At 50.2% G+C, this 26,207-nt stretch overlaps 1 protein-coding gene across 1 annotated transcript in view; it reads right to left on the bottom strand.

Annotated features, from left to right (window-relative positions):
• LOC137467169 (protein EFR3 homolog B-like) overlaps positions 1–25,623 on the bottom strand; it is a gene marked incomplete at its 3' end in the record, with an annotated part of 32,268 nt that extends 6,645 nt beyond the window's left edge. The window contains exons 1-3 of the mRNA XM_068178712.1: positions 25,576–25,623; positions 3,305–3,381; positions 1,101–1,228 (exon numbers count right to left, since the gene is read on the bottom strand). Of these exons, the coding sequence (XP_068034813.1) occupies positions 1,101–1,228; positions 3,305–3,381; positions 25,576–25,582 (212 nt within the window). The remainder of the gene's footprint in view (positions 1–1,100; positions 1,229–3,304; positions 3,382–25,575) is intronic.
• Positions 25,624–26,207: the final 584 nt, after the last annotated feature.

The following is a 26,207-nucleotide window of genomic DNA, read 5'->3' as shown; positions in this document are numbered from 1 at the left end:
TTTAGGGAAGGAAATCTGGGAATCTGGGAATCTGGGAATCTGGGAATCTGGGAATTTGGGAATCTGGGAATTTGGGAATCTGGAAATCTGGGAAGGGATATTGGGAAGGAAATCTGGGAATTTGGGAATCTGGGAATCTGGGAATCTGGGAAGGGATATCAGGAAGGAAATCTGGAAATCTTGGAATCTGGGAATCTGGGAAGGAAATTTGGGAAGGGATTTAGGAAGGGGAATCTGGGAATCTGGGAAGTTTGGGAATTTTGGAATTTGGGAATCTGGAAAGGGATATTGGGAAGGAAATCTGGGAATCTGGGAATCTGTGAATCTGGGAATCTGGGAATCTGGGAATCTGGGAAGGGATATCGGGAAGGAAATCTGGGAATCTGGGAATCTGGGAATCTGGGAAGGAAATTTGGGAAGGGATTTAGGGAGGGGAATCTGGGAATCTGGGAAGGGATTTAGGGAAGGAAATCTGGGAATCTGGGAATCTGGGAAGGAAATTTGGGAAGGGATTTAGGAAGGGGAATCTGGGAATCTGGGAAGTTTGGGAATTTTGGAATTTGGTAATCTGGGAAGGGATTTAGGGAAGGAAATCTGGGAATCTGGGAATCTGGGAATCTGGGAAGGGATATCAGGAAGGAAAGCTGGGAATCTGGGAATCTGGGAATCTGGGAATTTGGGAATCTGGGAATCTGGGAATCTGGGAAGGGATATCGGGAAGGAAATCTGGGAATCTGGGAATTTGGGAATCTGGGAATCTGGGAAGGGATATCGGGAAGGAAATCTGGGGAATTTGGGAATCAGGGCATTTGGGAAGGGATATTGGGAAGGAAATCTAGGAATCTGGGAATTTGGGAATCTGGGAATTTGGGAATCTGGAAATTTTGGGAGGGATTTAAGGAAGGAAATCTGGGAATCTGGGAATCTGGGAAGGAAATTTGGGAAGGGATTTAGGGAAGCGAATCAGGGAATCTGGGAATCTGGGAAGGGACTTAGGGAAGGGAGTCTGGGAATTTGGGAATCTGGGAACTTGGAGAAGGGATTTTTTGGGGGAAGGGAACCCGGGAAGGTGGGAATTCCGGGAGCGCCGGGATCCGCACCCGTATCGGTGGCGGGCGACGTCGCGCGTGAGGCGCTCGGAGAGGTAGGCGCCGATGCGGTCGAGCTTCTCCGGCGCCGACAGCGCGTAGAACGTCAGCTTCTCCATGTTGGACTTCACCAGCCCCTCCTGCGGGAAAACCGGGAATGACAACGGGAACGGAAAACGGGAACGGCAACGGGAACGGAAAACAGGAACGTCGGCTTCTCCATGATGGACTTCACCAGCCCCTCCTGCGGGGAAAACCGGGAATGACAACGGGAACGGCAACGGGAACGGAAAACGGGAACGTCGGCTTCTCCATGTTGGACTTCACCAGCCCCTCCTGCGGGAAAACCGGGAATGACAACGGGAACGGCAACGGGAACGACAACGGGAACGGAAAACGGGAACGTCAGCTTCTCCATGTTGGACTTCACCAGCCCCTCCTGCGGGAAAACCGGGAATGACAACGGGAACGGCAACGGGAACGGAAAACGGGAACGTCGGCTTCTCCATGTTGGACTTCACCAGCCCCTCCTGCGGGAAAACCGGGAATGACAACGGGAACGACAATGGGAACGTCGGCGTCTCCATGTTGGACTTCACCAGCCCCTCCTGGAAAACCGGGAATAACAACGAGAATGAAAATGGGAATGCCGGGAACAGCGGGAAAAACAACGGGAATAACGGGAATAACAACAGGAATGACGGCAGGGATACGAGGGATCATAACGTCCTAAATCCCAAATCCTAAATCCTAATCCCAAATTCCAAACCTCATACCTCAAGTTCTGAAATTTCCGACAGCAAATCCCAAAGCCTAAATTCCCAAATTTTCCCAAAATTCAGGATTATCTCAAATCCCGAATTCTCAACTCTTTCCAATATTTGGGATATTCCCAAATCCCAACTCGCAATCCCAAAATCCCTGACCCCAAATCCCAAATCCCCAAATCCCCAAATCCCAAAAAACCCCAAACCCCAAATTCCAAATTCCCAAATTCCCATAAAATTCTGGGAATCACCTCGGGAACCTCAGGGTAGATGTTGTCCATCCTTCCCAAAAACCCCAAACCCAAAGTTCCTGAATCCCAAATTCCCAAATTCCCCTAGCCCCAAATCCCCGGATCCCAAATCCCAAATTCCTGAACCCCAAATTCCCATAAAATCCCAGGAATCACCTCGGGGTCCTCGGGGTAGATGTTGACCTCCCATCCCCAAATTCCCAAACCCCAAAATCCCAAATCCCAAATTCCCAAACCCCAAATCCCCAAGTTCCCTAATCCCCAAATCCCCAAATCTCAAATCCCCAAATCCCAGATCCCAAATCCCAAACCCCAAATCCCAAATCCCAAATGCCAATCCCCAAATCCCGAATTCCCGAACCCCAAATCCCAAACCCCAAATTCCCGAATCCCAAATTCCCAAACCCCAAACCCCAAATCCCAAACCCCAAACCCCAAATCCCGAATTCCCGAACCCCAAATCCCAAATCCCATAATATCCCGGGAATCACCTCGGGGTCCTCGGGGTAGATGTTGTCCATCCTTCCCCAAACCCCAAATTCCCAAACCCCAAACCCCAAATTCTCGAATCCCAAATTCCCAAACCCCAAATCTCCAAATCCCCAAATCCCAAATTTCCAAACCCCAAACCCCAAATCCCAAACCCCAAACCCCAAATCCCGAATCCCCAAATCCCAAATCCCAAATCCCGTAAAATCCCGGGAATCACCTCGGGGTCCTCGGGGTAGATGTTGTCCATCCTTCCCCAAACCCCAAATTCCCAAATTCCCGAATCCCAAATTCCCAAACCCCAAATCCCAAATCCCCAAACCCCAAACCCCAAATCCCGAATCCCCAAACTCCAAACCCCAAATCCCGTAAAATCCCGGGAATCACCTCGGGGTCCTTGGGGAGGATGTTGTCCATCCATCCCCAAACCCCAAATTCCCAAATTCCCAAATTCCAAATTCCCAAACCCCAAATTCCCGAATCCCAAATTCCCAAACCCCAAATCTCCAAATCTCCAAATCCCAGATCCCAAATTTCCAAACCCCAAACCCCAAATTCCCGAATCCCGAATTCCCAAACCCCAAATCTCCAAATCCCAGATCCCAGCTTTCCAAACCCCAAACCCAAAATCCCAAATCCCAATCCCCAAACCTCGAATCCCGAATTCCCGAACCCCAAATCCCAAATCCCGTAAAATCCCGGGAATCACCTCGGGGTCCTCGGGGTAGATGTTGTCCACCAGGCGCTTGTAGCGGGGCCGGAGCGCTCCGCAGCAGCCGCACACCCCTGGGGAAAGACGGGAAAATCGGGAAAAAGCCGGGGGAAATCGGGAAAAATCCTGGGGAAAAATCCGGGAGAAATCGGGAAAAATCCTGGGGAAAATCGGGGGAAAATCGGGAAAAATCCTGGGGAAAATCAGAAAAAAAACGGGAAATTGGGGAAAATCTGGGGGAAATCAAGGAAAATCCTGGGGAAAATCGGGAAAAAATCTGGGGGAAACTGGGGAGAAATCTGGGGGAAATCGGGGAAAAATCGGGAAAAATCCTGGGGAAAATCGGGGAAAATCAGGAAAAATCCTGGGGAAAATCTGGGAGAAATCTGGGGGAAATTGGGGAAAATCTGGGGGAAATCGGGGAAAAATCGGGAAAAACCCGGGGGAAAATCAGGAAAAAATCTGCGGGAAATTGGGGAAAAATCGGGAAAAATCCTGGGGAAAATCGGGAAAAATCCTGGGGAAAATCGGGAAAAAATCTGGGGGAAATTGGGAAAAATCTGGGAGAAATCGGGGAAAAATCAGGAAAAATCCTGGGAAAAATCGGGGAAAAATCCTGGGGAAAATCATAAAAAAAAACGGGAAATTGGGGAAAAATCTGGGGGAAATCAGGGAAAAACTGGGAAAAATCCTGGGGAAATCGGGAAAAATCTGTGGGAAATTGGGAAAAATCTAGGGGAAACTACGGGGAAAAATCGGGAAAAATCCGGGAAAAATCCTGGGGAAAATTGGGAAAAAAATTGGGGGAAATCAGGGAAAACTCGAGAAAAATCCTGGGGAAAATCGGGAAAAATCTGTGGGAAATTGGGAAAAATCTAGGGGAAACTACGGGGAAAAATCGGGAAAAATCCAGGAAAAGTCCTGGGGAAAATTGGGAAAAAAATTGGGGGAAATCAGGGAAAACTCGAGAAAAATCCTGGGGAAAAATCCGGGAGAAATCTGGGGGAAATTGGGGAAAATCTGGGGGAAATCGGGGAAAAATCGGGAAAAATCCTGGGGAAAATCGGGAAAAAATCTGGGGGAAATTGGGGAAAAATCGGGAAAAATCCCGGGGAAAATCGGGAAAAAATCTGGGGGAAATTGGGGAAAAATCGGGAAAAATCCTGGGGAAAATCAGAAAAAATCTGGGGGAAATCAGGGAAAAATCGGGAAAAATCCAGGGGAAAATCGGAAAAAATCTGGGGGAAATCGGGGAAAAATTGGGAAAAATCCTGGGGAAAATATGGAAAAATCTGGGGGAAATTGGGAAAAATCTGGGAGAAATCGGGGAGAAATCGGGAAAAAATCGGGAAAAAATATGGGGAAAACTGGGGAGAAATCTGGGGGAAATCAGGGGAAAATCGGGAAAAATCCTGGGGAAAATCAGAGAAAATCTGGGGGAAATTGGGGGGAAATCGGCAAAAATCCTGGGGAAAATCAGGAAAAAATCTGGGGGAAATTGGGAAAAATCGGGAAAAATCCTGGGGAAAATCGGGAAAAATCCTTGGGAAAATCGGGAAAAAATCTGGGGGAAATTGGGGAAAATGTGGGAGAAATCGGGGGAAAATCGGGAAAAATCCTGGGGAAAATCGGGAAAAATCCTTGGGAAAATCGGGAAAAAATCTGGGGGAAATTGGGGAAAATGTGGGAGAAATCGGGGGAAAATCGGGAAAAATCCTGGGGAAAATTGGGAAAAATCCTGGGGAAAATTGGAGAAAATCTGTAGGAAATCGGGGAAAAATCGGGAAAAATCCTGGGAAAAATCGGGAAAAAATCTGTTGAAACTACAGGGAAAAATTGGGGAAAAATTCAGAAAAACCTGGGAAATATTGGGGGGAAATCTGGGAAAAATTGGGGGGAAAATCAGAAATAATTGGGGAAAATTGGGAAAAAATCAGGGAAATATCAGAGAAAAAAATCAGGAAAAAATTCCCAAAATTCTGGGAAATATCGGGGGAAAAATCCAAAAAAAATCTGGGGGAAAAATTGAGAAAAATTGGGGAAAATCAGCGGAAAAATCGGGAAAGAATTCAGAAAAATCTGGGAAATATCAGGAAAAATCCGGGAAAAATTGGGAAAAATCCCGGGGAAAATTGGGAAAACATTCAGAAAAATCTGGGAAATATCGAGGGAAAAATCCGGGGAACATTGGCAGAAAAAATTGGGAAAAACTGGGGGAAAATTGGGAAAAAAATCTGGGGAAAATTGTAGGGAAATTTCTGGGAATTGCGGTGGGAATTTCTGGGAATTCTGGGAATTTTGGCAGGAATTTCAGGGAATTCTGGTTGGAATTGCAGCGGAAAATCTGGGAATTCTGGCGGGAATTTCTGGGAATTCTGGTGGGAGTTTCTGGGAATTCTGTTGGGAATTGCAGCGGGAATTCTGGGAATTCTGGCGGGAATTTCTGGGAATTCTGGCTGGAATTTCTTGGAATTCTGGCAGGAATTCTGGGAATTCCGGTGGGAATTCTTGGACCTGTGATGGGAATTTCTGGGAATTCTGTCGGGAATTGCAGCAGGAATTCTGGGAATTCTGGAAGAATTTCTGGGAATTCTGGAAGAATTTCTGGGAATTCTGTTGGGAATTGCAGCAGGAATTCTGGGAAATGTGGCTGGAATTTCTGGGAATTCTGGCAGGGATTGCAGCGGGAATACTGGAAATTCAGGCGGAATTTCTGGGAATTCTGGCTGGAATTCCAGCAGGAATTCTGGTGGGAATTTCTGGGCATTCTGTTGGGAATTGCAGCGGGAATTCTGGGAATTCTGGCAGGAATTTCTTGGAATTCTGGTGGGAATTTCTGGGAATTCTAACAGGAATGGCAGTGGGAATTCTGCGAATTCTGGCGGGAATTTCTGGGAATTCTGTCGGGAATTGCAGCGGGAATTCTGGCAGGAATTTCTGGGAATTCCGGCTGGAATTGCAGTGGAAAATCTGGGAATTCTGGCGGGAATTTCTGGGAATTCTGGCTGGAATTTCTTGGAATTCTGGCAGGAATTCTGGGAATTCCGGTGGGAATTCTTGGACCTGTGATGGGAATTTCTGGGAATTCTGTCGGGAATTGCAGCAGGAATTCTGGGAATTCTGGAAGAATTTCTGGGAATTCTGTTGGGAATTGCAGCGGGAATTCTGGGAATTCTGGCGGGAATTCCTGGTAATTCTGGCAGGAATTTCAGGGAATTCCGGCAGGAATTTCTGGGAATTCTGGCTGGAGTTTCTGGGAATTCTGTCGGGAATTGCAGCGGGAATTCTGGGAATTCTGGCGGGAATTTCTGGGAATTCTGGCTGGAGTTTCTGGGAATTCTGGCTGATATTGCAGCGGGAATTCTGGGAATTCTGGCGGGAATTTCTGGGAATTCTGGCTGGAGTTTCTGGGAATTCTGTTGGGAATTGCAGCGGGAATTCTGGGAATTCTGGCGGGAATTTCTGGGAATTCTGTCGGGAATTGCAGCGGGAATTCTGGGAATTCTGGCGGGAATTTCTGGGAATTCTGGCTGGAGTTTCTGGGAATTCTGGCAGGGATTGCAGCGGGAATTCTGGTGGGAATTTCTGGGAATTCTGGCTGGAGTTTCTGGGAATTCTGGCTGGAATTGCAGCGAGAATTCTGGGAATTCTGGCGGGAATTTCTGGGAATTCCGGCTGGAATTGCAGTGGAAAATCTGGGAATTCTGGCGGGAATTTCTGGGAATTCTGGCTGGAATTTCTTGGAATTCTGGCAGGAATTCTGGGAATTCCGGTGGGAATTCTTGGACCTGTGATGGGAATTTCTGGGAATTCTGTCGGGAATTGCAGCAGGAATTCTGGGAATTCTGGAAGAATTTCTGGGAATTCTGTTGGGAATTGCAGCGGGAATTCTGGGAATTCTGGCGGGAATTTCTGGGAATTCTGACTGGAATTGCAGCGGGAATACTGGAAATTCAGGCGGGAATTTCTGGGAATTCTGGCTGGAATTCCAGCAGGAATTCTGGGAATTCTGGTGGGAATTTCTGGGCATTCTGTTGGGAATTGCAGCGGGAATTCTGGGAATTCTGGCGGGAATTTCTGGGAATTCTGGCAGGGATTGCAGCAGAAAATCTGGGAATTCTGGCGGGAATTTCTGGGAATTCTGTCTGGAATTGCAGCGGGAATTCTGGGAATTCTGGCGGGAATTTCTGGGAATTCTGGCTGGAGTTTCTGGGAATTCTGGCTGGAATTGCAGCGAGAATTCTGGGAATTCTGGCGGGAATTTCTGGGAATTCCGGCTGGAATTGCAGCGGAAAATCTGGGAATTCTGGCGGGAATTTCTGGGAATTCTGGCTGGAATTTCTTGGAATTCTGGCAGGAATTCTGGGAATTCCGGTGGGAATTCTTGGACCTGTGATGGGAATTTCTGGGAATTCTGTCGGGATTTGCAGCAGGAATTCTGGGAATTCTGGAAGAATTTCTGGGAATTCTGACGGGAATTGCAGCAGGAATTCTGGGAATTCTGGCGGGAATTTCTGGGAATTCTGGCAGGGATTGCAGCGGGAATTCTGGGAATTCTGGCGGGAATTTCTGGGAATTCTGGCAGGGATTGCAGCGGGAATTCTGGCAGGAATTTCTGGGAATTCTGGCTGGAGTTTCTGGGAATTCTGTCGGGAATTGCAGTGGGAATTCTGGCAGGAATTTCTGGGAATTCTGGCTGAAGTTTCTGGGAATTCTGTTGGGAATTGCAGCAGGAAATCTGGGAATTCTGGCAGGAATTTCTGGGAATTCTATCAGGAATTGCAGCGGGAATTCTGGCAGGAATTTCTGGGAATTGTGGCTGGAGTTTCTGGGAATTCTGTCAGGAATTGCAGCGGGAATTCTGGAAATTCAGGCGGGAATTTCTGGGAATTCTGGCTGGAATTCCAGCAGGAATTCTGGGAATTCTGGCGGGAATTTCTGGGAATTCTGACAGGAATTGCAGCGGGAATTCTGGCGGGACTTGCAGTGGGAATTCTGGGAATTCTGGTGGGAATTCTGGTGGGAATTGTGGGAATCACGCCCATGAAGGGGGAGGAATTTTCCCAATTTTTTTTTTTGGGAACGCGAGAAGCTCCGCGGGGTTTTTTGGGAATGAGGGGAGGGCGGGAAAGGCAAATCCCAGCGCAGAATTTCAGGATTGCAGAATTCCCGGGAATTGCCTCCGGTTCCACTTCCTCCTCCTCCCCCCTCGGGAATTTTCCCGGGATTTCCGCGGATCCGGGGCCGATTTTGGTGGGAAAGGAGCGGAATTCCCGATCCCACCCCCGGGAAATTCCAGGGATCCAAGGGCAGCCCCAAATTCCCGGGAATTCCTCCCCAAAATCCCGCCACAATTCCCAGAATTCCCACCGCGATTCCCGGATTTTTCCCAGATTTTCCAGGATTTTTCCCGTATTTTTCTGAATTTTCCCAGATTTTCCTGAATTTACATGGATTTTTTCCAGATTTTCTATCTATCTTCACATATTTTCCCAAGATTTTCCTGGATTTTCTCGGATTTTTTCTGCATTTTCCTGCGTTTTCCCAGATTTTCCCAGACTATCCCAGGATTTTCCAGGATTCTTCCTGGATTTTTCCCAGATTTTCCAGGATTTTCACAGGATTCTTTTCCTGCATTTTCAAGGATTTTTTCCATATTTTTCCTGGATTTTCCCAGGGCCTTCCCAGGATTTCCCCAGGATTTTCCTGGGATTTGGGGTTTGGGATTGGGGTTTAGGATTTGAGGGCTGGCGTTTGGGATTGGGACGGGATTTGGGATTTGGGGATCCGGGATTTGGGGCTGGGCTGGGATCTGGGATTTGGAGATTGGGGTTTGGGATCTGGGATTCAGGATTCAGAATTCGGGATTCAGGATTTGGGATCCAGCAGTCAGGATTTGGGGTTTGGGGTTCAGGATTTGGAGTTCGGGATTTGGGGTTTGGAATTTGGGGTTTGGGATCTGGGATTGAGAATTCGGGGTTTGGGATTCACAATTTGGAGTTTGGGACGATTTGGGATTCAAGGTTTGGGATCCGGCAGTCAGGATTTGGGTTTTGGGGTTCAGGATGTGGGGCTCAAAATTTGGGATCTGGGATACACGATTCAGGATTTGGGGTTTGGGATCCGGGATTTGGGGTTTGGGGTTCAGGATTTGGGGTTTGAGATTGGGGTTTAGGATTTGAGGGTTGGTGTTTGGGATTGGGATGGGATTTGGGATTTGGGGTTGGAATTTGGGGCTGGGCTAGGATCTGGGGTTTGGGATCTGGGATTCAGGATTCAGAATTAGGGATTCGGGATTCAAGATTCAGAATTTGGGATTCGGGATCCAGCAGTCACGATTTGGGGTTTGGGGTTCAGGATGTGGGGTTTGGGATCCAGGATTTGGAATTTGGGGTTCAGGATTTGGGGTTTGGGATCCGGGATTTGGTATTTGAGAGTTGATATTTGGGATTGGGACGGGATTTGGGATTTGGGGTTGGAATTTGGGGCTTGGAGTTTGGGGCTGGGCTGGGATCTGGGATTTGGGGTTTGGGATTTGGGGTTTGGGGTTCAGGATGTGGGGCTCAGGATTTGGGATCTGGGATACACGATTCAGGATTTGGGGTTTGGGACAATTCGGGATTTGGGATTCGGGGTCCAGCAGTCAGGATTTGGGGTTCAGTATTTGGGTTTTGGGATCCGGGATTTGGGGTTTGGGATTTGGGGTTTGGGATCTGGGATTGAGAATTCGGGGTTTGGGATTCACAATTTGGAGTTTGGGACGATTTGGGATTCAAGATTTGGGATCTGGCAGTCAGGATTTGGGGTTTGGGATCCAGGATTTGGAATTTGGGGTTTGGGATTTAAGATTTGAGGGTTGGTGTTTGGGATTGGGATGGGATTTGGGATTTGAGGTTGGAATTTGGGGCTGGGCTGGGATCTGGGATTTGGAGATTGGGGTTTGGGATCTGGGATTCAGGATTCAGAATTCGGGATACAGGATTTGGGATCCAGCAGTCAGGATTTGGGGTTTGGGGTTCGGGATCTGGGATCCAGGATTTGGGGTTTGGAATTTGGGGTTTGGGATCTGGGATTCAGGATTTGAGGGTTGGTGTTTGGTATTGGGACAGGATTTGGAATTTGGGGCTTGGAGTTTGGGGCTGGGCTGGGATCTGGGGTTTGGGGTTTGGGATCTGGGATTCAAGATTCAGAATTTGGGATTCGGGATGCAGCAGTCAGGATTTGGGGTTTGGGGTTCAGGATGTGGGGCTCAGGATTTGGGATCTGGGATACACGATTCAGGATTTGGGGTTTGGGACAATTCGGGATTTGGGATTCGGGGTCCAGCAGTCAGGATTTAGGGTTTGGGATCCAGGATTTGGGGTTCAGGATTTGGGGTTTGGGATTTGGGATCTGGGATTGAGAATTCAGGGTTTGGGATTCACAATTTGGAGTTTGGGACGATTTGGGATTCAAGGTTTGGGATCCGGCAGTCAGGATTCAGGATTTTGGATCCAGCAGTCAGGATTTGGGGTTTGGGATCCAAGATTTGGAATTTGGGGTTCAGGATTTGGGTTTTGGCATCTGGGATTTGGGGTAGGGGATTTGGGGTTTGGGATCCAGGATTTGGAATTTGGGGTTCAGGATTTGGAATTTGGGATCCGAGATTTGGGGTTTGGGATCCGGGATTTGGGGTTTGGGGTTTGGAATTTGGGGTTTGGGATTGGGATTTAGGATTTGAGGGTTGGTGTTTGGGATTGGGATGGGATTTGGGATTTGGGGTTGGAATTTGGGGCTGGGCTGGGATCTGGGATTTGGAGATTGGGGTTTGGGATCTGGGATTCAGGATTCAGAATTCGGGATTCAGGATTTGGGATCCAGCAGTCAGGATTTGGGGTTTGGGTTTCGGGATTTGGGGTTTGGGATCCGGGATTTGGAATTTGGGGTTCAGGATTTAGGGTTTGGGATCCAGGATTTGGAATTTGGGGTTGAGGAGTTGGGGTTCAGGATTTGGGGTTCAGGATTTGGGGTTTGGGATCTGGGATTGAGAATTCGGGGTTTGGGATTCACAATTTGGAGTTTGGGACGATTTGGGATTCAAGGTTTGGGATCCGGCAGTCAGGATTCAGGATTTTAGATCCAGCAGTCAGGATTTGGGGTTTGGGATCCAGGATTTGGAATTTGGGGTTCAGGATTTAGGGTTTGGGATCCAGGATTTGGGGTTCGGGATTTGGGGTTTGGGATCCGGGATTTGGGGTTTGGGGTTCCGGATTTGGGGTTTGGGATTGGGATTTAGGATTTGAGGGTTGGTGTTTGGGATTGGGACGGGATTTGGGATTTGGGGATCCGGGATTTGGGGCTGGGCTGGGATCTGGGGTTTGGAGATTGGGGTTTGGGATCTGGGATTCAGGATTCAGAATTCGGGATTCAGGATTTGGGAAGCAGCAGTCAGGATTTGGGGTTTGGGGTTCGGGATTTGGGGTTTGTGATCCAGGATTTGGGGTTTGGAATTTGGGGTTTGGGATTGGGGTTTAGGATTTGAGGGTTGGTGTTTGGGATTGGGACGGGATTTGGGATTTGGGGTTGGAATTTGGGGCTTGGAGTTTGGGGCTGGGCTGGGATCTGGGATTTGGGGTTTGGGATTTGGGGTTTGGGGTTCAGGATGTGGGGCCCAGGATTTGGGATCTGGGATACACGATTCAGGATTTGGGGTTTGGGACAATTCGGGATTTGGGATTCGGGGTCCAGCAGTCAGGATTTGGGGTTCAGGATTTCGGGTTTGGGATCCAGGATTTGGGGTTCAGGATTTGGGGTTTGGGATCTGGGAATGAGAATTTGGGGTTTGGGATTCACAATTTGGAGTTTGGGACGATTTGGGATTCAAGGTTTGGGATCCGGCAGTCAGGATTCAGGATTTTGGATCCAGCAGTCAGGATTTGGGGTTTGGGATCCAGGATTTGGAATTTGGGGTTCAGGATTTGGAATTTGGGATCCGGGATTTGGGGTTTGAGGGTTGGTGTTTGGGATTGGGACGGGATTTGGGATTTGGGGTTGGAATTTGGGGCTGGGCTGGGATCTGGGATTTGGAGATTGGGGTTTGGGATCTGGGATTCAGGATTCAGAATTCGGGATTCAGGATTTGGGATCCAGCAGTCAGGATTTGGGGTTTGGGATCCGGGATTTGGAATTTGGGGTTCAGGATTTAGGGTTTGGGATCCAGGATTTGGGGTTCAGGATTTGGGGTTTGGGATCCAGGATTTGGGGTTTGGGATTTGGGGTTTGGGATCTGGGATTGAGAATTCGGGGTTTGGGATTCACAATTTGGAGTTTGGGACGATTTGGGATTCAAGGTTTGGGATCCGGCAGTCAGGATTCAGGATTTTGGATCCAGCAGTCAGGATTTGGGGTTTGGGATCCAGGATTTGGAATTTGGGGTTCAGGATTTGGGGTTTGAGATTGGGATTTAGGATTTGAGGGTTGGTGTTTGGGATTGGGACGGGATTTGGGATTTGGGGTTGGAATTTGGGGCTGGGCTGGGATCTGGGATTTGGAGATTGGGGTTTGGGATCTGGGATTCAGGATTCAGAATTCGGGATTCAGGATTTGGGATCCAGCAGTCAGGATTTGGGGTTTGGGTTTCGGGATTTGGGGTTTGGGATCCGGGATTTGGAATTTGGGGTTCAGGATTTAGGGTTTGGGATCCAGGATTTGGAATTTGGGGTTGAGGAGTTGGGGTTCAGGATTTGGGGTTCAGGATTTGGGGTTTGGGATCTGGGGCCGAGATCCCGTTCCGCCGCCGCCGCTCCGCCGGGCCGGCAAGGACGTTCAGGATTTCAGAGGTCACTGGGGATTCCCAAAATCCCCAAATCCCCAAATCCCCTTAATCCCAAAAAGGGGGGGGTGGAAGGGGGGGTGCTCCAGCTGCTGCTGCAGCTGCTCCTTGTTAGGGACGGCCCCAAAACCCGGATTCGGCCCCAAAAAGCTGGAATTCGGCCCCAAAACCCCGGATTCGGCCCCAAAAAGCTGGAATTCGGCCCCAAAACTCGGGATTTGGCCCCAAAACCCTGGATTCGGCGCCCCAAAATCCTGGAATTTGCCCCAAAACCCCAGATTCGGCCCCAAAATCCTGGAATTCAGCCCCAAAATCCCCAGATTCAGCCCCAAAATCCGGGAATTCAACCCCAAAACACCAGGTTTGGCCACAAAACCCCGGACTCGGCCCTAAAAACGTGGAATTTGACCCCAAAATCCTGGATCCGACCCCAAAATCCCGGATTTGGCCCCAAAATCCCTGGATTCAGACCAAAAACTCCAGAATCCACCCCAAAACCCCCGGAACTGGCGTCAAAATCCTGGAATTCCGCCCCGAAACCTCAGATTGGGCCCCGAAATCCCAGAATCCTGCCCCAAACCCTGGATTCAACCCCAAAATCCCCAGATTTGCCCCCACAAGCCCCGGATTGGGTCCAGAAACTCCGGATTTGGCCCCAAAATCCTGGATTCCCCCTCAAAATCCCAGAATTCAGCCCCAAAATCCCGGGATTTGGCCCCAACATTCCTGAATTCAGTCCTAAAATCCTGGGATTTGGCCCCAAACCCCCGGATTCAGCCCCAAAACCCTGGAATTTGGCCCCAAAATCCCCAGATTCAGCCCCAAAATCCGGGAATTCAACCCCAAAACCCCAGATTTGGCCACAAAACCCCGGACTCGGCCCTAAAAACGTGGAATTTGACCCCAAAATCCTGGATCCGACCCCAAAATCCCGGATTTGGCCCCAAAATCCCAGATTTGGTCTGAAAAAAACCAGAATCCACCCCAAAACCCCCAGGTTTGGCCCTAAAATCCTGGAATTCAGCCCCAACACCCCAAATTTGGCACCGAAACCCCGGATGTGGTCCAAAAACCCCCAGATTTAGCCCCAAATCCTGGAATTCGGCCCCCAGACCCTGGAATTCTGCCACAAATTCCCAGATTTCCTCCCAAAACTAGAGAATCCACCCCAAATCCCTGGATTTGGCCCCAAAAACCTGGAATTTGGCCCCAAAATCCTGGAATTCTGCCCCCAAACTGTGGATTTGACCCCAAAATCCAGGAATTCAGCCCCAAAATCCTGAATTTGGTCCCAAAAACCCGGGTTTGGCCCTAAAACCCTGAAATTCAGTCCCAAAACCCCAGAATCCAGCCCAAAATCCTCTCATTCGGCCCCAAAAACTTGAATTCAGTCCCAAAACCCTGGATTCTGCCCCAAAAATCCCTGGATTTGGCCCCAAAACCCTGGAATTCGGCCCCAAAATCCCCAGATTCAGCCCCAAAATCCGGGAATTCAACCCCAAAACGCCAGATTTGGCCACAAAACCCCGGACTCGGCCCTAAAAACGTGGATTTTGACCCCAAAATCCTGGATCCGACCCCAAAATCCCGGATTTGGCCCCAAAATCCCAGATTTGGTCTGAAAAAAACCCAGAATCCACCCCAAAACCCCCAGGTTTGGCCCTAAAATCCTGGAATTCAGCCCCAACACCCCAAATTTGGCACCGAAACCCCGGATGTGGTCCAAAAACCCCCAGATTTAGCCCCAAAATCCTGGAATTCGGCCCCCAGACCCTGGAATTCTGCCACAAATTCCCAGATTTCCTCCCAAAACCCGAGAATCCACCCCAAATCCCTGGATTTGACCCCAAAGACCTGGAATTGGGCCCCAAAAACGTGGAATTTGGCCCCAAAAATCCTGGAATTCTGCCCCCAAACTGTGGATTTGACCCCAAAATCCAGGAATTCAGCCCCAAAATCCCGAATTAGGTCCCAAAAACCCGGGTTTGGCCCTAAAACCCTGAAATTCCGTCCCAAAACCCTGGATTCTGCCCCAAAAATCCTGGATTCGGCCCCAAAATCCCAGGATTCGGCCCAAAATCCCCAGATTTGGCCCCAAAAACCTGGAATTCGGCTTATAAATCCTGGACTTTGGCCCCAAAATTCTGGATGCGGCCTCAAAATCCAGGAATTTGACCCCAAAATCCCTGGATTCAGCCCAAAAACTCCAGAATCCACCCCAAAACCCCCGGAACTGGCGTCAAAATCCTGGAATTCAGCCCCGAAACCTCAGATTGGGCCCCGAAATCCCAGAATCCTGCCCCAAACCCTGGATTCAACCCCAAAATCCCCAGATTTGCCCCCACAACCCCCGGATTGGGTCCAGAAACTCTGGATTTGGCCCCAAAATCCTGGATTCCCCCTCAAAATCCCAGAATTCAGCCCCAAAATCCCGGGATTTGGCCCCAACATTCCTGAATTCAGTCCTAAAATCCTGGGATTTGACCCCAAATCCCCGGATTCAGGCCCAAAACACTGGAATTTGGCCCAAAATCCTGGAGTTTGGCCCCAAAACCTTGGATTCGCCCTGGAAAACCTGGAATTCGGCCCAAAAATCCCAGAATTTAGCCCCAAAATCCCGGATTTGGCCCCAAAATCCTGGAATTCAGCCTCAAAATCCCAGATTTGGACACAAAAACCTTGGAATCAGCCCCAAAACCATCAGATTTGGCAGCAAAATTCTGGAATTCGGCCCCAAAATCCTGGAATTCGGCCCCAAAATCCTGAATTTAAAACCAAAATCCTTGGATTCATCCCCAAAATCCCAAATTCAGCCCCAAAATCCCCAGATCCAGCTCCAAAATCCTGGGATTCAGCCCCAAACCTTGGATTCTGCCAAAAAAAATCCCCTGGATTCGGCCCCCAAACCCGGAATTTGACCCCAAAACCCCAGAATTTGCCCCAAAACCCCGGATTTGGCCCCAAAATCCTGGAATTCAGCCATAAAATGCTGGGATTCAGTCCCAAAATCCCCAGATTTGCCCCCAAAATTCCTGGATTCGACCCCAAAACCCTGGAATTTGGCCCCAAAATTCCGGATTTGACCCCAAAACCCCAGAATTTCACCTCAAACCCTCCGGATTTGGCCCCAGAATCCCCAGATTTGGTCCAAAAACCCCGGATTTGGTCCAAAATCCCCAAATTTGGCCCCAAAATCCTGGAATTTGGTCCCAAAATCCTGGAATTTGGCCCCAAAATCCAGGAATTTGGCAGCAAAATCCGCGAATTCGGCCCCAAAATTCTGGATTTGACCCCAAAACCCCAGAATTTCACCTCAATCCCTCCTGATTTGGCCCCAAAATCCCCAATTTTGGTCCAAAAACCCCAGATTTGGTCCAAAATTTCCGAATTTTGCCCCAAAATCCTGGAATTTGGTCCCAAAATCCCGATTTGGCCCGAAATTCCAGGAATTTGGCAGCAAAATCCAGGAATTCAGCCCCAAAATTCCCGGATTTGGCCCCAAAACCACCGGATTTAGCCCCAAAATACCCAGATTCCCCCACAGAATCCCTGGATTCGGCCCCAAAATCCTGAAATCTACCCCAAAATCTTGGAATTCGGCTCCAAAATCCTGGAATACGGCCCCAAAACCCCAGAATCCACCCCAAAAACCCCGGATTCAGCCCCAAAATCCTGGAATTCGGCCCCAAAATCCTGGAATTCGGCCCTAAAACCCCCGGATTCAGCCCCAAAATCCTGGAATTCGGCCCCAAAACCCCAGATTTAGCCCCAAAATCCTGGAATTGGGCCCCAAAATCCAGGAATTTGGTCCCAAAATTCCAGATTTGACCCCAAAATTCCGGATTTGACCCCAAAATCCCAGAATTTCACCTCAAACCCCCCGGATTTGGCCCCAAAATCCCCAGATTTGGTCCGAAAACCCCGGATTTGGCTCCAAAATCCCCGAATTTTACCCCAAAATCCTGAAATCTACCCCAAAATCCTGGAATCTACCCCAAAATCCTGGAATTCTGCCCCAAAATTCCCAGATTTGGCCCCAAAACCACCCGATTTGACCCCAAAATTCTCAGATTCCTACCCAGAATCCCTGGATTCGGCCCCAAAATCCTGAAATCTACCCCAAAATCTTGGAATTCGGCTCCAAAATCCTGGAATCCACCCCAAAACCCCAGAATCCACCCCAAAACCCCCAGATTCAGCCCCAAAATCCTGGAATTTGGCAGCAAAATCCGCGAATTCGGCCCCAAAATTCTGGATTTGACCCCAAAACCCCAGAATTTCACCTCAATCCCCCCGGATTTGGCCCCAAAATCCCCAATTTTGGTCCGAAAACCCCGGATTTGGTCCAAAATCCCTGAACTTTACCCCAAAATCCTGGAATTTGGTCCCAAAATTCTGGATTTGGCCCCAAAATCCAGGAATTTGGCAGCAAAATCCTGGAATTCAGCCCCAAATTTCCCGGATTTGGCCCCAAAACCACGGGATTTAGCCCCAAAATTCCCAGATCCCCCCCAAAATCCCTGGATTCGGCCCCCAAAATCCTGAAATCTACCCCGAAATCTTGGAATTTGGCCCCAAAATTCCGGATTTGACCCCAAAACCCCAGAATTTCACCTCAAACCCCCCAGATTTGGCCCCAGAATCCCCAGATTTGGTCCAAAAACCCCGGATTTGGTCCAAAATCCCCAAATTTGGCCCCAAAATCCTGGAATTTGGCCCCAAAATCCTGGAATTTGGCAGCAAAATCCGCGAATTCGGCCCCAAAATTCTGGATTTGACCCCAAAACCCCAGAATTTCACCTCAAACCCTCCGGATTTGGCCCCAGAATCCCCAGATTTGGTCGAGAAACCCCAGATTTGGTCCAAAATCCCCAAATTTGGCCCCAAAATCCTGGAATTTGGCCCCAAAATCCTGGAATTTGGCAGCAAAATCCGCGAATTCGGCCCCAAAATTCTGGATTTGACCCCAAAACCCCAGAATTTCACCTCAATCCCTCCTGATTTGGCCCCAAAATCCCCAATTTTGGTCCAAAAACCCCGGATTTGGTCCAAAATCCCTGAACTTCACCCCAAAATCCTGGAATTTGGTCCCAAAATTCCGGATTTGGCCCCAAATTCCAGGAATTTGGCAGCAAAATCCTGGAATTCAGCCCCAAAATTCCCAGATTTGGCCCCAAAACCACCGGATTTAGCCCTAAAATACCCAGATTCCTCCCCAGAATCCCTGGATTCGGCCCCAAAATCCTGAAATCTACCCCGAAATCTTGGAATTCGGCTCCAAAATCCTGGAATTCAGCCATAAAACCCCAGAATCCACCCCAAAAACCCCGGATTCAGCCCCAAAATCCTGGAATTTGGCAGCAAAATCCGCGAATTCGGCCCCAAAATTCTGGATTTGACCCCAAAACCCCAGAATTTCACCTCAAACCCCCCAGATTTGGCCCCAAAATCCCCAATTTTGGTCAGAAAACCCCGGATTTGGCTCCAAAATCCCCGAATTTTACCCCAAAATCCTGAAATCTACCCCAAAATCCTGGAATCTACCCCAAAATTCTGGAATTCTGCCCCAAAATTCCCAGATTTGGCCCCAAAACCACCCGATTTGACCCCAAAATACCCAGATTCCCCCCCAGAATCCCTGGATTCGGCCCCAAAATCCTGAAATCTACCCCAAAATCTTGGAATTCAGCCCCAAATTTCCCGGATTTGGCCCCAAAACCCCCGGATTCAGCCCCAAAATCCTGGAATTCGGCCCCAAAATCCTGGAATTCGGCCCTAAAACCCCCGGATTCAGCCCCAAAATCCTGGAATTCGGCCCCAAAACCCCGGATTTAGCCCCAAAATCCTGGAATTGGGCCCCAAAATCTTGGGATTCGGCCCCAAAATCCTGGAATTCGGCCCTAAAACCCCAGAATCCGCCCCAAAACCCCGGATTTATCCCCAAAATCCTGGAATTCGGCCCCAAAACCCCAGAATCCGCCCCAAAATCCTGGAATTGGGCCCCAAAATCCTGGAATTCAGCCCCAAAACCCCGGATTTAGCCCCAAAATCCTGGAATTCGGCCCCAAAACCCCGGATTTGGCCCCAATCTTGGGGAACCTCCCACCCCACAAGTAACCCCAAAATCCCACTCCAAAAATTCCCGAAACCCCACAAGGAAATTCCCCAAATCCCACCCCAAAAAAAAAACCCGAATCCTACCAAAAACCTCCAAATCCCAGAAAATAACCCCAAAATCCCAGAAAACAACCCCAAAATTCCAGAAAATATCCCCAAAATCCCAGAAAATATCCCCAAAATCCCAGAAAACAACCCCAAAATTCCAGAAAATATCCCCAAAATCCCAGAAAACACCCCAAAATCCCAGAAAATAACCCCAAAATTCCAGAAAACGACCCCAAAATCCCAGAAAACAACCCCAAAATCCCAGAAAACAACCCCAAAATTCCAGAAAATATCCCCAAAATCCCAGAAAACAACCCCAAAATTCCAGAAAATATCTCCAAAATCCCAGAAAACGACCCCAAAATTCCAGAAAATATCCCCAAAATCCCAGAAAACAACCCCAAAATTCCAGAAAATATCCCCAAAATCCCAGAAAACAACCCCAGAATTCCAGAAAATATCCCCAAAATCCCAGAAAACGACCCCAAAATCCCGGAAAACCCTCCCAAAAAAAACCCCAAATCCTTGGATTTTCCCAGAGAATTTCCCCATTTCTCAAATAATCCCAAAATGCCCCAAAATGCCCCCAAAACCCCGAAAATCCGGGGCTCCGAAACCCCAAACCGATCCCACCCCAGAAATTTGGGATTTTCTGGAGATTTTGGGGATCCCAAACCGATCCCACCCCAGAAATTTGGGATTTTCTGGAGATTTTGGGGATCCCAAACCGATCCCACCCCATAAATTTGGGATTTCCCGGGGATTTTGGGGTTCCCAAACCGATCCCACCCCATCAATTTGGGATTTCCCCACGGATTTTGGGGTTCCCAAACCGATCCCACCCCATAAATTTGGGATTTCCCCCGCGGATTTTGGGGATCCCAAACCGATCCCACCCCATAAATTTGGGATTTCCCCGCGGATTTTGGGGATCCCAAACCGATCCCACCCCATAAATTTGGGATTTCCCGGGGATTTCGGGGTTCCCAAAGCGATCCCACCCCATAAATTTGGGATTTCCCGCGGATTTTGGGATCCCAAATCGATCCCACCCCGTAAATTTGGGATTTTCCGGGGATTTTGGGGCTCCCAAAGCGATCCCACCCCATTAATTTGGGATTTCCCGCGGATTTTGGGGTTCCCAAACCGATCCCACCCCATAAATTTGGGATTTCCCGCGGATTTTGGGGTTCCCAAAACCGATTCCACCCCGTAAATTTGGGATTTCCCGGGGATTTTGGGGTTCCCAAACCGATCCCACCCCCATAAATTTGGGATTTCCCGCGGATTTTGGGGATCCCAAACCGATCCCACCCCATAAATTTGGGATTCCCCAGGGATTTTGGGGTTCCCAAACCGATCCCACCACATAAATTTTGGATTTCCCGGGGATTTTGGGGATCCCAAACCGATCCCACCCCATAAATTTGGGATTTCCTGTGGATTTTGGGGATCCCAAACCGATCCCACCCCATAAATTTGGGATTTCACGGGATTTTGGGGTTCCAAACCGATCTCACCCTGTAAATTTGGGATTTCCTGCGGATTTTGGGGAACCCAAACCGATCCCACCCCATTAATTTGGGATTTCCCGCGGATTTTGGGGTTCCCAAACCGATCCCAACTCATAAATTTGGGATTTCCCCGGGGATTTTGGGGATCCCAAACCGATCCCACCCCATAAATTTGGGATTTCCCGGGGATTTTGGGGATCCCAAACCGATCCCACCCCATAAATTTGGAATTTCCCGGGGATTTTGGGGATCCCAAACCGATCCCACCCCATAAATTTGGGATTTCCCGCGGATTTTGGGGATCCCAAACCGATCCCACCCCATAAATTTGGGATTTCCCGCGGATTTTGGGGATCCCAAACCGATCCCACCCCATAAATTTGGGATTCCCCAGGGATTTTGGGGTTCCCAAACCGATCCCACCCCATAAATTTGGGATTTCCCACGGATTTTGGGGATCCCAAACCGATCCCACCCCATAAATTTGGGATTTCCCGCGGATTTTGGGGATCCCAAACCGATCCCACCCCATAAATTTGGGATTTCCCACGGATTTTGGGGATCCCAAACCGATCCCACCCCATAAATTTGGGATTTCCCGGGGATTTTGGGGTTCCCAAACCGATCCCACCCCATAAATTTGGGAATTCCTGCGGATTTTGGGGATCCCAAACCGATCCCACCCCATAAATTTGGGATTTCCCGCGGATTTTGGGGATCCCAAACCGATCCCCACCCCATAAATTTGGGATTTCCCGGGGATTTTGGGGATCCCAAACCGATCCCACCCCATAAATTTGGGATGTCCCGGGGATTTTGGGGTTCCCAAACCGATCCCACTCCATAAATTTGGGATGTCCCGCGGATTTTGGGGTTCCCAAACCGATTCCACCCCGTAAATTTGGGATGTCCCGGGGATTTTGGGGTTCCCAAACCGATCCCACCCCATAAATTTGGGATTTCCTGCGGATTTTGGGGATCCCAAACCGATCCCACCCCGTAAATTTGGGATTTCCCGGGGATTTTGGGGATCCCAAACCGATCCCACCCCGTAAATTTGGGATTTCCCGGGGATTTTGGGGGATCCCAAACCGATCCCACCCCATAAATTTGGGATGTCCCGGGGATTTTGGGGTTCCCAAACCGATCCCACTCCATAAATTTGGGATGTCCCGGGGATTTTGGGGTTCCCAAACCGATCCCACCCCAAAAATTTGTGATTTCCCGGGGATTTTGGGGATCCCAAACTGATCCCACCCCGTAAATTTGGGATTTACCGTGGATTTTCGGGATCCCAAACCGATCCCACCTCATAAATTTGGGATTTCCCGGGGATTTTGGGGATCCCAAACCGATCCCACCCCATAAATTTGGGATTTCCCGGGATTTTGGGGTTCCCAAACCGATCCCACCCCATAAATTTGGGATTTTCCAGGGATTTTGGGGTTCCCAAACCGATCCCACCCCATAAATTTGGGATTTCCTGGAGATTTTGGGGATCCCAAACCGATCCCACCCCCATAAATTTGGGATTCCCCACGGATTTTGGGGATCCCAAACCGATCCCACCCCATAAATTTGGGATTTCCCGCGGATTTTGGGGTTCCCAAACCGATCCCACCCCATAAATTTGGGATTCCCCAGGGATTTTGGGGATCCCAAACCGATTCCACCCCATAAATTTGGGATTTCCCGGTGATTTTGGGGTTCCCAAACCGATCCCACCCCGTAAATTTGGGATTTCCTGTGGATTTTGGGGATCCCAAACCGATCCCACCCCATAAATTTGGGATTTCCCGCGGATTTTGGGGTTCCCAAACCGATCCCACCCCATAAATTTGGGATTTCCCACGGATTTTGGGGATCCCAAACCGATCCCACCCCATAAATTTGGGGTTTCCCCGGGGATTTTGGGGATCCCAAACCGAACCCACCCCATAAATTTGGGATTTCCCACGGATTTTGGGGATCCCAAACCGATCCCACCCCGTAAATTTGGGATTTTCTGGAGATTTTGGGGATCCCAAACCGATCCCACCCCGTAAATTTGGGATTTTCTGGAGATTTTGGGGATCCCAAACCGATCCCAACCCATAAATTTGGGAATTCCCGGGGATTTTGGGGTTCCCAAACCGATCCCACCCCCGTAAATTTGGGATTTCCCGCGGATTTTGGGGTTCCCAAACCGATCCCACCCCATAAATTTGGGATTTCCTGCGGATTTTGGGGTTCCCAAACCGATCCCATCCCGTAAATTTGGGATTTCCCGGGGATTTTGGGGATCCCAAACTGATCCCACCCCGTAAATTTGGGATTTCCCCGGGGATTTTGGGGTTCCCAAACCGATCCCAACTCATAAATTTGGGATTTCCCGCGGATTTTGGGGATCCCAAACCGATCCCACCCCAGAAATTTGGGATTTCCCGTGGATTTTGGGGATCCCAAACCGATCCCACCCTGTAAATTTGGGATTTCCCGGGGATTTTGGGGTTCCCAAACCGATCCCACCCCATAAATTTGGGATTTCCCGGGATTTTGGTGGATTCCCACGGATTTTGGGGTTCCCAAACCATTCCCACTCCACAAATTTTGGGGTTTCTCAGGGATTTTGGGGTTACCTGGGGTTTTTTGGGGTTCCCTGCAGGTTTTGGGATTTCTCTGAGGTTTCGGGGTTCCCAAATCGATCCCACCCCATAAATTTTGGGGTTTCCCCGGTGATATTTGGGTCCCTCCCGGGGATTTTTGGGGTTTCCCGGTGGTTTTTTGGGGTCTCTCCCGGTGATTTTTGGGTCTCTCCCAGGGATTTTTGGGGTTTCTCGGTGATTTTTGGGGTCTCTCCCGGGATTTTGGGGGCCCCTGCCGGTGATTTTTGGGGTTTTCCCCGGTGATTTTTGGGGTTTTCCCCGGTGATTTTGGGGTCTCTCCTGGTGATTTTCGGGTCCCTCCCTGTAATTTTTGGGGTTTCCCAGGGATGTTTGGGTCCCTCCCGGGGATTTTGGGGTCTCTCCCGGGGATTTTTGGGTCTCTCCCGGTGATTTTTGGGCGTTTCCCGGTGATTTTTGGCGTTTCCCCGGTGATTTTTGGGGTTTTCCCCGGTGATTTTTGGGGTTTCCCGGTGATTTTGGGTCCGTCCCGGTGATATTTGGGTCCCTCCCGGTGATTTTTGGGGTTTTCCCGGTGATTTTTGGCGTTTTCCCAGTGATTTTTGGGGTTTTCCCAGTGATATTTGGGGGTTTTCCCGGTGATTTTTGGGGTCTCTCCGGTGATTTTTGGGCTTTTCCCGGTGATTTTCGGGTCCCTCCCTGTAATTTTTGGGGTTTCCCAGGGATGTTTGGGTCCCTCCCGGTGACTTTGGGGCCCCTGCCGGTGATTTTTGGGTCTCTCCCAGTGATTTTTGGGCTTTTCCCGGTGATTTTCGGGTCCCTCCCGGTGATTTTGGGGCCCCTGCCGGTGATTTTTGGGTCTCTCCCGGTGATTTTTGGGTCCCTCCCGGTGATTTTTGGGTCTCTCCCGGTGATTTTTGGTCCCTCCCGGTGATTTTTGGGGTTTCCCGGTGATTTTTGGGTCCCTCCCGGTGATTTTTGGGTCTCTCCCGGTGATTTTCGGGTCCCTCCCGGTGATTTTTGGGGTTTTCCGGTGATTTTTGGGCCTTTCCCGGTGATTTTCGGGTCCCTCCCGGTGATTTTTGGGGTTTTCCCAGTGATTTTGGGTCCCTCCCGGTGATTTTTGGGGTTTCCCGGTGATTTTTGGGTCCCCTCTCGGTGATATTGGGGTCTCTCCCGGTGATTTTTGGGGGTTTCCCGGTGATTTTTGGCGTTTCCCGGTGATATTTGGGGTCCCTCCCGGTGATTTTGGGGTCCCTCCCGGTGATTTTCGGGTCCCTCCCTGTAATTTTTGGGGTTTCCCAGGGATGTTTGGGTCCCCTCCCGGTGATTTTGGGGCCCCTGCCGGTGATTTTTGAGGTTTCCTCCCGGTGATTTTTGGCGTTTTCCCCCGGTGATTTTCGGGTCCCTCCCGGTGATTTTTGGGGTTTCCCGGTGATTTTTGGTCCCTCTCGGTGATTTTGGGGCCCCTGCCGGTGATTTTTGGGTCCCTCCCGGTGATTTTTGGCGTTTTCCCCGGTGATTTTCGGGTCCCTCCCGGTGATTTTTGGGGTTTCCCGGTGATTTTTGGGTCCCTCTCGGTGATATTGTGGTCCCTCCCGGTGATTTTTGGGCTTTTCCGGTGATTTTTGGCGTTTTCCCCGGTGATTTTCGGGTCCCTCCCGGTGATTTTTGGGTCTCTCCCAGTGATTTTTGGGGTTTTCCCGGTGATTTTGGGGTCCCTCCCGGTGATTTTTGGGCTTTTCCCGGTGATTTTCGGGTCCCTCCGGTGATTTTTGGGTCTCTCCCGGTGATTTTTTTGGGCTTTTCCCGGTGATTTTTGGGTCCCTCCCGGGGATGCTCCGGCGGCGGGGCCGCGGCCGCGTTCCCGCAGTTCCCGCCCCCCTTCCCGGCGATTCCCGGCGATTCCCGGGGATTCCCGGGGATGCGGGCGGCTCCCGGCTCTGCCCCGGCTCTGCCCCGGTTCTGCCCCGGCTGTGCCCCGGTTCCGCCCCGGTTCCGCCCCGGTTCTGCCCCGGCTCTGTCCCGGTTCTGCCCCGGCTCTGCCCCGGTTCTGCCCCGGCTCTGCCACGGCTGTGCCCCGGCTGTGCCCCGGCTGTGCCCCGGCTCTGCCCCGGTTCTGCCCCGGTTCCGCCCCGGTTCCGCCCCGGTTGGGTTTCCCGGCCCGTGCCGTACCGTACATGGCGCTGCTGCCGCGGGAGCGGAGCCGGCGGCGGGGGCGGCTCCGGGAGCGGCTCCGCCCGCGGGCGGCGGAAAAAAAACCGGGAACGGGAACAGCGGGAACGGGAACAGAGGGGAAACCGGGAACAGAGGGAAAACCGGGAACGGGAACAGAGGGAAAACCGGGAACAGAGGGAAAACCGGGAATGGGAACAGAGGGGAAACCGGGAACAGAGGGAAAACCGGGAACGGGAACAGAGGGGAAACCGGGAACGGGAACAGCGGGAAAACCGGGAACAGAGGGGAAACCGGGAACAGAGGGAACAGAGGGAAAACCGGGAACAGAGGGAAAAACGGGAATGGGAACAGCGGGAACGGGAACAGAGGGGAAACCGGGAATGGGAACAGATGGAAAACCGGGAACGGGAACAGCGGGAACGGGAACAGAGGGAAAACCGGGAATGGGAACAGCGGGAACGGGAACAGAGGGAAAACCGGGAACGGGAACAGCGGGAAAACCGGGAACAGAGGGGAAACCGGGAACGGGAACAGAGGGAAAACCGGGAATGGGAACAGAGGGAAAACCGGGAATGGGAACAGCGGGAACGGGAACAGAGGGAAAACCGGGAATGGGAACAGAGGGAAAA

This window comes from Anomalospiza imberbis, unplaced genomic scaffold, assembly GCF_031753505.1.
Source record: "Anomalospiza imberbis isolate Cuckoo-Finch-1a 21T00152 unplaced genomic scaffold, ASM3175350v1 scaffold_520, whole genome shotgun sequence".
Taxonomy (NCBI): Eukaryota; Metazoa; Chordata; class Aves; order Passeriformes; family Viduidae; genus Anomalospiza; species Anomalospiza imberbis.
Note: the sequence above shows the minus strand (reverse complement) of the source record. Positions and strands in the feature narration are given on the sequence as shown.